This window comes from Rhinopithecus roxellana, chromosome 3 (genome assembly GCF_007565055.1).
Source record: "Rhinopithecus roxellana isolate Shanxi Qingling chromosome 3, ASM756505v1, whole genome shotgun sequence".
Taxonomy (NCBI): domain Eukaryota; kingdom Metazoa; phylum Chordata; class Mammalia; order Primates; family Cercopithecidae; genus Rhinopithecus; species Rhinopithecus roxellana.
In genome coordinates, this window is record NC_044551.1 from 157706176 (window position 1) to 157721218 (window position 15043).

General features: G+C 38.7%; 1 protein-coding gene across 1 annotated transcript; it reads left to right on the forward strand.

Annotated features, from left to right (window-relative positions):
• The first annotated feature begins 11060 nt into the window (after window positions 1–11060).
• Window positions 11061–13849, forward strand: PCDHB1 (protocadherin beta 1). The gene has a single exon (XM_010388199.2). It carries the CDS (start codon window positions 11399–11401, stop codon window positions 13847–13849), a length of 2451 nt encoding a protein of 816 aa, XP_010386501.2. The 5' UTR covers window positions 11061–11398.
• Window positions 13850–15043: the final 1194 nt, after the last annotated feature.

The window sequence follows — 15043 nt, forward strand, 5'->3', positions numbered from 1 at the left end:
GTCTGAGGGCTGAAAAATGCAGTCGATTCGCCCTCTGCTGGTTAAAATCCGTATTTGTCGCCGCCAAAACAACGGGGAATGAGAAAGCAATCCATATAATACGGATAAATTACAACAAAAACTCGGCTTAATTTAACCTACTTGTGAACCTTAACTGGCTACTCTTCCTCTTTAGCGCTGCCTACTTCCCCAGCACTGAGATTTAATGAGATTGATTCTAAACGCTAGTCCCAGGTAATATATTATGCCATCCTGAACCCATTTTCATTTGCCCCTGGGTTTCTGCCGTTCTAAAACGCAAATAATTCCCACTCACAAGGCTCTTTTTGTCTAACTAGTCACTAGGCAACTGGAAGATAACAACTAAACCATTATTTCTAGAACACACTCGTGCTTCACTCCAATCATCGTCTTTGCCTCAAATAGTAATTTCAGGCGAACAACAACAACAAAATCAGCTGCTGTTTGTGTTTCCAAGATTAATTGGAAATTGAGAAAAAGAAAATGTAGTCCGTCCCGATGCTGGTGTCTTAGGAAAGCTGACAGGCAGCTTTGTGCAAGTCGAGGTACTGGCCGCCATAACTCACACTGACTTTTGTACCGCCTTTGCTGTCTTACGCATTTTGTCGGAATAAACCAACACGCGGAGGTTGGGTAATCTAGCCCCTGTACCACAGCAAGACAGCATTTATGAGTCACTGGGATTCCGGAGAGTAGAGAGAGAAAAACAACCACAGGATTTTGCAATATGGTGTATTATTTAATATCAGTAGGTTCCTCCTCCAGGCTAAAAATCCCAAAACAAGGGGTTCCTATCCCCCTCCACCTCTGGCATTGTAAATAGCCAGTCACGCGGACCCTGGAACCAGTTGGGATTGGCCACTTCCTTTGTCAGGTGAGAATCTCTGCAGCGAGTCATGGGACCGAATCGGGCGGTGTCGCTGTCCGTGGCCAGGGTGCTGAACTCTGGGCGTGGCCAGAGAGATTTCCTTTACATGACAGCTTCCGGTAGGGCGGGGTCGGGGTCGCGCTCCGAAAAGTGGATCCACCTGCCACCTGGTGGCAGATGAGGAAAATGCTATTGATAAAGTTTAAAGCGTTCTTTGGATTAAGACCTAAAACTTAAAAGACACAAATTGAAGATTTGGGGCGTCAGGAAGTGGTTTTTTGAGAGATCTGCCTATTTTTAAAGAGAAATGGGAAAATGTAGAATTTTCAGAGTGATCTCTCGCTTCTACTCAAAATAATCTACGAATATGTTTAAATTTCTCCAAGCAGTTTTTCCAACACATCTTGTAATCAAATAGGTATTTTTAAAGTATCTGTATATATAGGTATTTAAAAATATTTACTAAAACTTCCACAGGGTATATTTTACTGAAATAAATACTAAGGAAGCACTATATTGTTAGCCAAACATATTCCAGGAAGCTTAGCCGAGAGTACTACTCCGATCTCAGTTTCTAGAAGACAAAAAGTGTGACAATATTTAGGAATTGGTAAGAGGTGATGGGAATTCTAGGACGAAAACCCTTTTTTTAAAATTTTTTCCAAGCCTAATATATAAACTATCAGAGTGCTAAAAATACAGAAAATTTATGGTATGTTTATTACTTTTAGTCTGTGTATATTATTTACACTATTTTACACAGTGATGATTAAGTTACTGTGAATTATGTACATCCAGCTTCAGAGGAGGAAACCTTAAGTTGCCTTGTAAGTACAGATCTTGATAAACAGCAAGAAAAAATAGTGGAAATACCTTGTTCAAATGTTGTTTCAGAGTCTTACTGTATGTTCAGATGTATGGGTTACAGTGTAAAGTCAATTCTAGCAAGTTGAGAGTGAAAATTCTTTCCCAAGCAAACAAGCTTACCACTCTCAGAAAAAAGACCCATCCAGGGGCACATTTGGCTTTATATGTCAACCAACCCAGTTAGTATTTGGTTTTCTTATAGCTATTTTCTCATTTACACTTCTATGGGTCTTAACATATAATAAAAATATAATAGCATAGTTACTTAACATAAAAATTACCATTTTTGTTTTAAGGTTTAAAACGAAATTTTGTTGAATAGATATTAATTTCAATAAAAATGTAGGTACTGATTTTGGTGTTGTTAACTGAATTGTCTCATAAAAAGGAGAAATTGATAAGAGCTTATTAAGGGAAAGAATTATCACTCTAATATAGTCTCTATTGATTAAATTGAGACGTTTCCAAACAATTGTCAGATTTCATGGAAAGACATCCATAGCCTATTCTACCAATATGAAAAAAAACATGAATAATAAGAAGATGAAAGACATCTGTTTTAAATAAGAGTGTAATACAAGTCCAGTCTATAAGTAGTATTGGTTTATATTATGGCTTCTTGTGTTACTGTGAGAGAAGGAAACTTTATACGCACATGCACAGATTGAGCAATAAGAGGCATTGTCATTTAAAGCAACAGATGGGAGATCAAGAGCAGCTGCAATAAACTGAGCTGGCTAAAAATGACTTCTATCCACCAAAGCATTCTGTTTCTGCTAACATGGATAAGAAACCTTAAATGCATGAAAGGACACAATGGTAGAATAAAATTTTAAAATAGCACTAAAGTTTACAACTGCAGGTATGACCTCAATGTTTCAAAATACATCTACTCCTAAAAATAGACCATTTTTTCAGGTTTAAAAGGTATATATGAATGAAAATTAGAGGTGACCCCAAATATTAATCTGCTTATAAAAATTACTATAACAATAAATATTATCAATATTAAAATTTTAAAACTACCTGAACTTTGGGTACAATAGTAGAAGCAACAAATCAGAAGAGACTCTCCAATACTCTAGTTAAGGTGTTTTTTTCTAAAACAAGTTGAAAATAGTGACAAAATTATCAGCAGAACAACTTCAGAACCATTTAGACCTATGACTTAAAGATAAATAAAAATAAACAATACATTTTACGTTAATGTTAGAATCAGTTTTGATCTACACTAATTTTATAAGCAGAAAATGTAAAGTCTTAAAGGGAAGAATATTGGCTAAAAATAATTTGTTATTCAATATGAGACTAACTACATTTCTCTTGCCTCCGAGTGGATTTTCAAAAAAGTTAATTAGCACTTAGGTAATAGTGTAATAATTCCAAAATTCTTTAATGTGTATCTTGAGATTTAGATGATGGGTAAATATATTGATGCTGTTGGGAACTAAGGCTTCTCATTTTGGGACAAGGAAAATACAAAATATGAAGTAGGGGAGGAAAATGAAGATACCTGTATTAATGTATTGAAAGTGTAATCTCATGATCCATATAGATGTATGTATGCACATATACTTATACAATATATATACAAATATGTATTTATTGAAGGCAAGGATCATTCATGGATGCTGGAAAGCAATGGCTAATAAAATTGTTTTGGGAATAGCATATCTTCATAGTTTCAAATCTCTCCACATATCACTAATTAATTATAAAAAGAATTAAAAGGTACCTATCCAGCTGAGAAATTTGATGGACACTATTTTATAACCAAATTGCCAAACTTAATATCACCAATGATGGAATAAAATGACATCATATGCCCTCTGATGTGATGCATTGAGAAGAACACAATATCACTTATGTGGTATTTTTGGAAAAATAGTTAACCTCAATCCAACCAAGGGTAAACACAATAAAAAATTCCAGATTGAGGGATATACTGTAAAACAACTCTTTAAAAACATCAGTGTCGATCATTAGAGAAATGCAAATTAAAACCACAATAAGATACCCTCTCAAACCAGTCAGAATAGCTATTAGTAAAAGTAAAAAAATAACAGATGCTGATGAAAGTGTCAGAGAAAAGGGAGCACTTACACACTGCTGGTGGAAGTGTAAATTAGTTCAGCCATCGTGGAAAGCAATGTGGTAATTCCTCAAACAGCTAAAAACAGAACTACCATTCGACCCAGCAAGCCAATTAGTGGGTATATACCTAAAGAAATATAAATCATTTTACCATACAGACACATGCACACAAATGTTCATTGCAGCACTATTCACAATAGCAAAGACATGGAATCAACCTAAATGCCCATCAATAACAGACTGGATAAAGAAAATGTGGTGCATATACACCATGGACTACTATGCAGCTATAAAGAAGAACCAGATCATGTCTTTTATGGGAACATGGATGGAGCTGGATGCTATTATCTCTAGCAAACTAATGCAGGAACAGAATACCAAATGCTCCATGTTCTCATGTACAAGTGGGAGCTAAATGATGAGAACTCATGGACCTAAAGAGGGGAACAATAGAGACTGAAGCCTACTTGAGGGTAGAGGGTGGGAAGAGGGAGAGGATGAGAGAAAATAACTATTGGGTATCAGGCTTAGTACCTGAATGATGAAATAATCTGTATGACAAACCCCTATGACACGAGTTTACCCATATAACAAACTGCACATGTGCCCTGGAACCTACTATAAAAGTTTTTTTAATAAATAAATAAAAATAGCAGTGTCATGAAAAAGAAGTTAATGTCATTAAAAATCAGCATCATAAAAATGTTTTCTGTTCAGTTTAAAGTAAACTAGAGAAACATAACAACTAAAAGCAATGTGCAATCCTTGATTGTATCCTACATTTAAAAAAAACAGCACAAAGAACATACTTGGAACAATGGGGGAAATTAGAATATGAAGTATGTATTAGATAATAGTACTGTATTCATGTTAATCTTCCTGAATGTGATAATTGTATTGAGGTTATGAAGGATACTGTCTCTGTTTTGTAAGAGGTACATGTTGAGATATTTAGGAATGATATAATAATGTCTGCAGCTAACTATGCCAAAATAAAAGGTTTACATATTACATAGGTTAGCTATTGTCACAGAATGTAGTGCAACAAAATACTTCAAAAATTAGTAGTTCAAAGCAACATTGATTCCAATTCATGCATCTTGGGGTCAGCAGATTTAGGCTGAGATCAGTCATGCTCTGCTTCAACATGCAGGTTGTGTCCAGTACTTTTCCATGTGTCTTTCATCATTCTTTGATCAATAGGCTATCCAGAGAATGTTCTTATGAAGGTAGCAGAAGAGCAAAAGGACAAGCCCAATTATGCAAGCACATTTCAAGGCACAACTTGTTTCTCTCTGTGTATTAGTTTCCTTAGAGCTTCCATAAGAAATGACTACAAATTGAGTGGCTTAAAACAGTGGAATTTTATTCCACTTAAAACAGTGGAATTTTACTCCACAGTTGTGGAGGCTAGAAGTCTGAAATCAAGATGTCAGCAGGGTTCCACTCCCCCTGAAGGCATAGAGGAAGACCCTTCCTTGACTCTACCAAGTTTCTGGTGGTTGTGGGCAATCCTTGTAGCAGCATCAGTCCAACCTCTGTCTCTGTCATCATGTTGCCTTCTTCCCTATGTGTGTCCATGAGTCTCCAAAATCTCTCTCCTTATAAAGACATCAGTCATTGGATTTGGGGCCCACCCTAATCCAGTTTGACTTCATTTTAATTTGATCACATTTGCTAAGACTCTGTTTCCAAATAAGGTCACATTCACAAAGACCAGTGGTTATGATTTCAACATATCTTTCTGGGGGACAAATTCAACCTACAACACTCTTAACATCCCATTGAGGGCCAAAATAACTCATATGGCCAACTCCAAAGTCAAGAGATAAGGAAGTATATTGAACCCAAGGTAAAGTCAAAGCATATCATGCAGCTAAACTCAGCACCATTGGAGTGGAGAGGTATACATCTCCCATAAAAATTGAGGAAGAGATAACTATTTTTGAATAATGTATGTGTATATATATTATAATGTATTATATAATACAGTAATAGATAAATATGTAAAAGAAAGTGTACAAATGTAGCAAAATTGATAAATCTAGGTGAAGGTAATATGGTCATTTATTATTATATTCAATAAAAACAAATCTGGATTTAGGTAAGGAGCAGCTTTATTTTTAAAAAAAAACTATTACAGACCCTCTGACCACAGAAATCTTCAAATGTCTAAAAATCAAATTTTAAAAAAAGAGTAAAAAAAAAGGTGTAAACAGGGCTAGCAGGACGTTTGTATGGGAGCAGGGCAAGGGGGGTAGGATGAGCAGATGGCATGATCAGGGCACTTTAACTGGAGATATGATTTTCCCTCCTGTGGTTGGCTAGCTCTCAGAATAAACTGTTAAGTGGGAGATGTTCTGCTTTTTAGAGCTTGCTCAAGTTTTGCGGCCAGCTAAAGTTTAGGGACCTGTGGGGAGAAGAGAAGCCTTATTAAACTTTAGTTAAGGTAAGCCAAAGGGTAAGTCATAAGTGATTACAAACACTCTTGTAACTTTTCCAAAACTCCGAAATGTTTCAAAATAAGATTTTTAAAGTTTAAAAGTTAGTACTCAGATACAGCTTTGAAGTGAATTTTTGTTCTCCCAAAACTTCATGATATCCTACTAACTGTGGATTGTCCCTCTTCCCAACATGTAGGTTTTGATCCTGACTTTACAAGCTAAGAGGCTGTAGATTTAGTCTGTGGGCTCCCAATTCTACCTTCACCAGAAAGAATACAGGCTTTAAAAAAAACTGCCATCATGTTTAAAGTTCCTAACATTTTCCAAGGCAAAAGAAAATATTTTGGATTTTAATTCTATCAAGCAGATTTTAATAAATCGCCTGGGGCTAACCAAACAGATCAAGATTCAGAGGCATTGAATTGAAAAGCAGTATTTCTGTGCCTGGCTTATGTCACTTAACATAACGTCCCCCATGTTCATCTATGTTGTGACAAATTGCAGGATTTCCTTCTTTGTGAAGGCAGAAGAATATTCCATTATGTACATATACTACATTTTCTTTATTCATTTACCCACTGATGGGCACTTAGGCTGATTCTATATCTCAGCTATTGTGACTAATGTTGCAATGAACATGGGAGTGCTGATATCTCTTCAACATACTGATTTCATTTCCTTTGAAAATATCCCTGGTAGTGGGATTGCTAGATTCTATGGTAGATCTATTTTTAATTTTTTGAGGCCCTTCTATATTGTTTTTCATAAGGGTGTTACCTCATTTATATGCGGAATCTTAAAAAGTTGGTCTCATAGAACTAGAGAGTAGAATGGTGGTTGCTAGGGGCTGCGATGAGGAAGGAGAGGTTGGAGAGCCAAATGATACAAAATTTCAGTTAGGAGAAATAAGTCCAAAAGATCTATTGCTCAACATGGTGGCTATAGTTAATAACAACATACTGTATTCTTGAAAAATGCCCAAGACATGGATGTTAAGTATTCTCACCACAAAAATAATAACTATGTGAGGTAATATATATGTTAATTAGCTGAATTTAGTCATTCTGCAATATAAATATGCTAGAAAATATCATGTTGTATATGATTAATATAATTTTGTCTATCAATTAAAAATAAACTAACAAAACAGAATATAAAAAAAGAAAAGTAGCATTGCTTATACTTCACCTCTTGAGAATTTTTTTTTTTTTGAGACAGATACTGACTGTGTCACCCAGGCTGGAGTGCAGTGGTACAGTCGTAGCTCACTGTAACCTCAAGTTCCTGATCTCAAGCAATATTTCCTCCTTGAGTAACTGGGACTACAGGCTTTGTCACCATACTTTATTTATTTATTTATTTATTTATTTATGTAGAGACAAGGGTCTCGCTATGTTACCCAGGCTGGTCTCAAAGTCCTGGCCTAAGTGATCTTCCTGCCTCAGCCTCCTAAAGTACTAGGATCGCAAGCTTTAGCCACCACACCCAGCCAAGAATGTATTTTTTTAACTTACAATTTTTTTAATGAATTATTTTGAAATTGATTGTATTAAGACTTCTTAGGATGTGAGGAGCTTCTGCATAATTTGTGAATCACTAAATAAATATTTCATTTAAAAAAACCACCCCAATAGCCTTTTTGATGATGCTAAGTAACATTAGTGGGTGGGTAGTATACTCCATTTTTTTCTATCCCAATTGCTGAAGGCTATTCTCTGTTTATGTATGTTGACCAAGAATAAACATCTTTTTCAATGTATTCAAGACTCATAGTCAGAACATAAAGAATAGAAATTAATAGAAAAAAGGTAAATAATGCAATGTTAAAAACAGGCAAGAGAACTGAACAAAAACTTCCCAAAAAAGGATATTCCAATGACTACAAATATATTAAATAGTGCCCTACTTCATCAATAATTAATAAGAAATGCAAATTAATCAATTAAATATGAACATAGTCACTCACCAGAATGGTCAAAATTTTAAAAGACTAGTAATTCTAAGTGTTGGAAATAATTCGAACAACTAGAAGTTGCACTGCTGATGAGAATGTAAATCAGTAAAACTTTTTTTTTCTTGAGATGGAGTCTCACTCTGTGGCTCAGGCTGGAGTACAATGGCGTGACCTCCGCTCACTGCAACCTCCACCTCCTGGGTTCAAGCGATTCTCCTGCCTTAGCCCCCTGAGTAGCTGGGATTACAGGCACGCACAACAATGCCTGGCTAATTTTTGTATTTTCAGTAGAGACAGGGTTTCACCATGTTGGTCAGGCTCGTTTTGAACTCCTGACCTCGTAATTGGCCACCTCAGTCTCCCAAAGTGTTGGGATTACAGGCGTAAGCCACTACGCCTGGCCAGTACAACTTCTTAGAAAGCAGTTTGGTGACATCATGTAAAGCTGAAAAGAACATACCCTATGATATCAATGCTACTTATATATACTTCTAATATATACTCCCCCCCAAAAATAGGTGTATACATGTGCACAAAGTGATATGTACAATGATATGCTATGAGCAGTAGAATAATAAAATAGGTAAATGAATTTTGCTGCATTCATACTGAAAAAGACAAAAGCAGTCCATAGGAGCTGGCCTGACACTAAACAGCTAGGCCATAGTGATCTTCTGTTGAACTAAAAATGATTTCATAGGACACCAGTATCAGACAAGGCCACACTATGACTATGATGGAGCAAGAGGAAAACGAGAGCACATCATAAGTGTGTCTAAATACAGCCAAAAAGGAGTATTGTCCAATCCACAAAAATGTCCAAACATCTTTCTGTCCTGGCTAATATTAGTCACTACAGCTTATTTACCAATGACAGCGTTAGTCTCACCCCATTCCTCTCACCTTCTACTAAGAATTATCAGTATACTCATCATAGAATTAACTCCACTTATGATGGCATCCAATTCAGAGCACTCTGCTTCAAACCTCCCCCAAATCACCTAACACAAGACCAAATGTATGTTCTTTCTAACACCCTTTCACCGAGATGCTCCATGATTCTCTATGGTGTGCAGCTTCCTTTGTTACAATAAGTCAGTAAACATAACTTTGTTCAACTACAGGTGTGTTTCTGATGGTCTCTAGCTATTGGAATTTTATATGGCAATGAAAATAAATGAACTAGAGCTAAAGATAACACCAATCTTACATTGAGCTAAAAAATGAGAGAAATAAAATTCAAAGGATTACCTACTGTACACTTTACTTGATACATAGTTTTGTTTTGTTTTATTTCTACTCATATTCAAGTAAGATATACAGTTTTCAAAAGAGGCAAAACTAAACTGTTTTAAGGATGCACACTTAAGCCAGGTGTTAAAAATCTGACAGAGATTGAGAGATTCATTAACTCCCTCATGTCAGGATGTAATCAGTGTTCTGTACACTTTCTATTTTCATTCCTTTTTTTTCCTGTTGGAAAATATAGTTTATATTTCTCTTAAGTGGCCATAATTGTATAGCACCTGGGACATAAAATATTGAGCACAAATGAGGAATCAAATGTTTTAGGTAATGAGCACGAGACAGCAGCAGAAGACAAGTTCTAGTTCTTACATTGCCATGAGTAGCTGTATGAATTGGGCAAGTGACTTTGTCACTTTGGGCCTTAGTTTCTTCTTCTTCTTCTTTCCTTTCTTTCTTGTTGATGGGAGGATTGGGTTTCTGCGTTCGTCGTTAGGCGGCGGAGGCTTTCTTAGGCTGAAGAGGTCATAGCGACGTCAGGCATGATCGCTGTAGCTGATATCGACTTCCTCTCCTCCTACTACCCGACTCTCTACTCCTCTCCCCTTCTTCTTCTTCTTCTCTCTTCTTCTTCTTCTTCTTCTTCTTCTTCTTTTCTTCTTCTTCTTCTTCTTTCTCTTTTTTTTTTAAAGTGGAGGGTGGGTGAGAAGGAGACTGGATCTCATCTTTCTGAAATGTCTTATTATTCTTAAACATTCTATTATCCTATGATCATAAAGGAAACTGTCAACAAATATCTCCTATATTTCTAGTAGGCCATTTTCAATATGTGTAAGCAATCATTTTATTTGCTTTAAAATCCAAAACCAAATATTTATCTTCATTTGATTTATTCATTATATTATCTGGGAAGCAGAGTAGTGTACTGATTAAGAGCATAGACTTGGGAGTCAGACAAAATTAAACTGAATTTTATTTCTAACATATGTCAAGGTAGGGGACCTTGACATAACCTCTCCCATCTCACTTTCTTTGTCTTTTTTTTTTTTTTAATAATGTCTACTTCATATAGTTGTTGAATTATTAGATAATGCATGTAAATCATTTGTCATAGTCTCAGTACATGGAAATCATATCCAATAAATACTACTGCCATTATAATCATAAGTGACAAGCCAGCTGCTCCCTTTGTGCACATGTATACAGATTTTTTTTGCGGGGGAGAATATACGTAGAAGTAGCATGATAGCATAGCGCAAATCAAGAGGCCAGTTGGCTTAGTCCCCTGTAAGTGTACCTACTGGACCTCAAGTTTCTGAAGGAGAATGTCTGTTTGTTCCCTTTCCTTTTCCTACTGACCACTTCCTCCACATTCTCCAGCTCCCTGCCTCACCTATTTGGCTTGGGCTTCAGAAGACCCTGCAGGATCCTTGTGCTTCTTTCTTCGTCTCTGGATGGACTGCAGAGTGTGCAGATGTAGCTTAAACTTGTTGCTGTTCGCCCACTGCTTCAGTGGCTCCAGACAGCGAGCAGATAGAATGACTTCAGCTTGAATGACTAATCTCATTGGCTTCTCAATTCCCAAGGACTTTTTTTTTTTTTTTTTTCCTGAAAGGGAATTAACAGATGAGTCTGTGGTTGCTTTGGCAACAAACTTTCAACCTCTACCTAACTCTCCGGAATGAGAACATACCTATTAATACATTCGCTGGACTGGGGAGTTGAGTCGCTCAATGCAAATTTTCAAGTGCAAAACAGCTTAATCGGCTCGGCTAGCCTTTTGGTGGTGCTGCGGTTAGAGGCTGGTGAAGCGGAGAGCAACTGTTGCAGTAACCTGTTGCAGAAAAGTGAAAGTATATCCGCAACAGTTGGCTTTGATTGCAGAGAGTGCGCTTGTGAGAACTGATGGCGGGTGCGCGCAGAAAATCTTTGCAAAGCAGGCAAGTGGGATCTCTTCTTATTTTTCTGTGCGTATCTGTGGGGGGTGCGACAACTATACGCTATTCAGTGGCGGAGGAAATGGAGAGCGGTTCGTTTGTGGCCAACGTAGCTAAGGACCTAGGACTGGAGGTAGGGAAGCTGGCTGCGCGCGGGGCGCGGCTGGTTTCCGAGGGCAACAAAATGCACTTCCGGCTCCACCGCAAGACGGGAGATTTGTTTGTGAAGGAGAAACTGGATCGGGAGTCACTTTGCGGCAAAGCCGACCCGTGTGTTCTGCACTTTGAAATAATCCTGGTGGAGCCGCTGCAGTCCTTCCGTGCCGAGGTCAGGGTATTTGATATCAACGACAATGCCCCAGTTTTCCTAAACAAGGAGCCGCTTTTAAAGATTCCGGAGAGCACCCCCTTGGGTTCACGTTTTCCTCTGCAGAGCGCCCAGGATCTGGACGTGGGCCTCAATGGTCTCCAAAACTACACCCTTAGTGCCAACGGCTATTTCCACCTGCACACCCGCTTCCGCAGCCACGGGCCTAAATATGCTGAGCTGGTGCTGAACAAACCCCTGGACCGAGAGGAGCAGCCTGAAGTCAACTTGACAGTTACTGCGATGGACGGCGGGTCACCGCCCAAGTCTGGCACAGCTCACATCCGCGTGGTGGTTCTGGATGTCAACGACCACGTGCCCCAGTTCTTGCGACCGGTGTACCGAGCCCAGGTATCAGAGAACAGCCCCAATGGCTCTTTGGTGGCCACGGTGACTGCCATGGACCTAGACGAGGGCACCAACAAAGCGATAACTTACTCTTTAGCTCAAAACCCAGAAGCAATTCTCAAGACGTTTCAGATTGACTCTCAAACTGGAGAGGTTCGACTAAAAGGACCCCTAGATTTTGAAGACATTGAAACATACGACATTGACATTCAAGCTACAGATGGTGGAGGCCTCTCTGCCCACAGCAAAGTCCTGGTAGAAGTGGTGGATGTGAATGACAATCCTCCCGAAGTGATGATCTCCTCTGTGTCCAGCCCACTCCCTGAAGACTCACCACCACAGACGGTAGTAGCCCTTTTCACTATCAGAGACCGGGACATTCGAATGGGAGGAAAAGTCACCTGCTTCCTCAGAGAAGACCTTCCCTTTGTAATCAAACCTACATTCGGGAGTTCTTACTCGCTGGTCACTGACAGAAGCTTGGATCGGGAGGAGGTCTCAGGCTATAATATCACCCTTGTTGCCATGGATACTGGACCACCTAGCTTATCTGCCGAGACTATGATAGAGGTGCTAATATCTGACGTTAATGACAATCCTCCAATATTTCAGGAAGATTCCTATATCTTGACTGTTCGAGAAAACAATAGTCCTGCAGTTTTTATTGGCCAAGTCCATGCTGAGGATCTTGATTTGGGTGAGAATGCCCAAATAACTTATTCTCTGTTGCCTCCAAAAAATGGAGATCTATCAGTCTTTGCTTACATATCCATAAATTCAGACAATGGAAAGCTCTACGCACTGAGAACCATGGATTATGAGGCCATTCAAGATTTTCAGTTTGTGGTAAAGGCAACTGATGGGGGCTTCCTGTCACTGAATAGGCAAGCTACTGTCAGAGTAGTTGTCCTAGACGACAATGACAATCGTCCAATGATCTTGTACCCACTGCAGAATGGCACCTTGCCCTGCAATGATCTGGTGCCCAGGTCTGCAGAGGCAGGCTACCTGGTAACCAAAGTGGTGGCTGTGGATGGTGACTCAGGTCAGAATTCTTGGCTTTCATATCATCTACTTAAGGCCACTGACCTTGGGTTATTTTCTGTTCAAAGACAAAATGGAGAAATCCGTACATTACGGCAGATATCTGAGAGAGACCCCATGATGCAGAAATTGATCATTCTTGTTCAGGATCACGGCCAACCAGCTCTTTCAACTACTGTCTCACTCAACATCCTGCTGGTAGATGGCTTTTCAGAGCCCTACCTGCAGTTCCAGGATCCAACCAAGCATTCCAGAAAGGTAAATCCATCCACTAAATATTTGGTAATTTCTCTGGCCATCCTTTCCTTTCTCTTTCTCCTCTCTGTCACAGTGATCTTCATTATACATGTCTACCAAAAGATTAAATATAAAGAAAAGTTTACAATTCAAGAGCATTTCTATGATGACTGTAATTTCTCTAACAATCTGGTACAAGGACAAAGCAATGGATCCTTATCCCAACCTTGTCCATATGAAATGTGTTCAGCCACTGGCACTGGTAATAGTGAGTTTTGCTTTCTTAAGCGCTTTATGCCCAACTTCCCTTTCCCTCATGCCACTGGGGAGATAAAAATGGAGGCTGGCTCCAGTTTGCCTCTAAATTCTGAAAGGAATAAGTCTCAGAGATCAGAGGGCCATGACCAGGTATCTGATGACTAAATGTAGCTCCTATTTACAGCCTCAGTGAGAGAAGAGAAGTGGAATTTTATACTTGGTATGCAAAGATGTTTCATCCTCATTAAAACAAAAACTGGTAGTAGATTGCAGCTTTAGTGAAGATAAGAGTACTTAGTTTGGTGAAAATGGGAAACCCAGAGTGAGGCTAGGCTTACTCAATACAAAGCAGTTATCCTGATCCCCAGATCATTTATCTATAACCCTTTCTCCAGTTAGAATTCTGTTTAAAGAAATGTCACCCTCTATAAACGCATATGTGGTAGGAACTTCTGCTTTTCCATCTCTGTGCTAACAAGCAATGAATAAGCCATTATTCACATTTCCCCTAGAAGTTCATTGGTCCTGGCCCAGGAAATGCTTAGTTCCATAGAGAGATCCTTTTATTTGCCTCTAAATTATTTTCCAGTAGAAAGTTATGCAGGCATAGGGAAGAGAACTACCTTCCTTTTTGATATATTGGGAAATGATTAGGTTTGACAAGCAGAGATATAGTTTATTATTCAGGAATCTCTAAATTCTTGTCCATGATGAGTGATTATCTTTGATCAATGCCTTGCCTGTAATCTTTCATAATCATAATCATGGAAATGCCTGGTAAATGGTGGTCTTCACAAATAATCATGGTGGGAGGAAGGGTGGAGAAAGAAAAGGATTTCACTTGTTTGCAAATGTGAGTAAGGGCAGAAATAAGGATAAAAAGATTCAGTTTAGGAATGTTCTCCAAAATCAAATTAGATGTAGAAAAAAGTTTTTTTTTTTTTGAGACGGAGTTTTGCTCTTGTTGCCTAGACTGGAATGCAAAGTCGCGATATCGGCTCACTGCAACCTCTGCCTCCTGGGTTCAAGTGATTCTCCTGCCTCAACCTCCTGAGTAGCTGGGATTACAGGTGTGCACCACCATGCCCAGCTAATTTTTTGATATTTTTAGTAGAGACGGGGTTTCACCATGTTGGCCAGGCTGGTCACGAACTCCTGACCTCAGGTGATCCACCCGCCTAGGCCTCCCAAAGTGCTGGGATTACAGTTGTAAACCACCGCGCCCAGCCAGATTTGATTTCTTAACGATTGTTTGGAGCCATAGGCAAGTCTCCAACCTCCCTCTTTCATATCCAGATGTCTATCCTTGCAGACTCAGAGAGAATCTATTTGAAAACAGGGAAATGGAGAGTGGATGAG

Bases quoted from the DNA above. Each gene is read 5' to 3' on its own strand.
- PCDHB1 (XM_010388199.2), top strand. From the start codon at position 11,399: ATGGCGGGTGCGCGCAGAAAATCTTTGCAAAGCAGGCAAGTGGGATCT.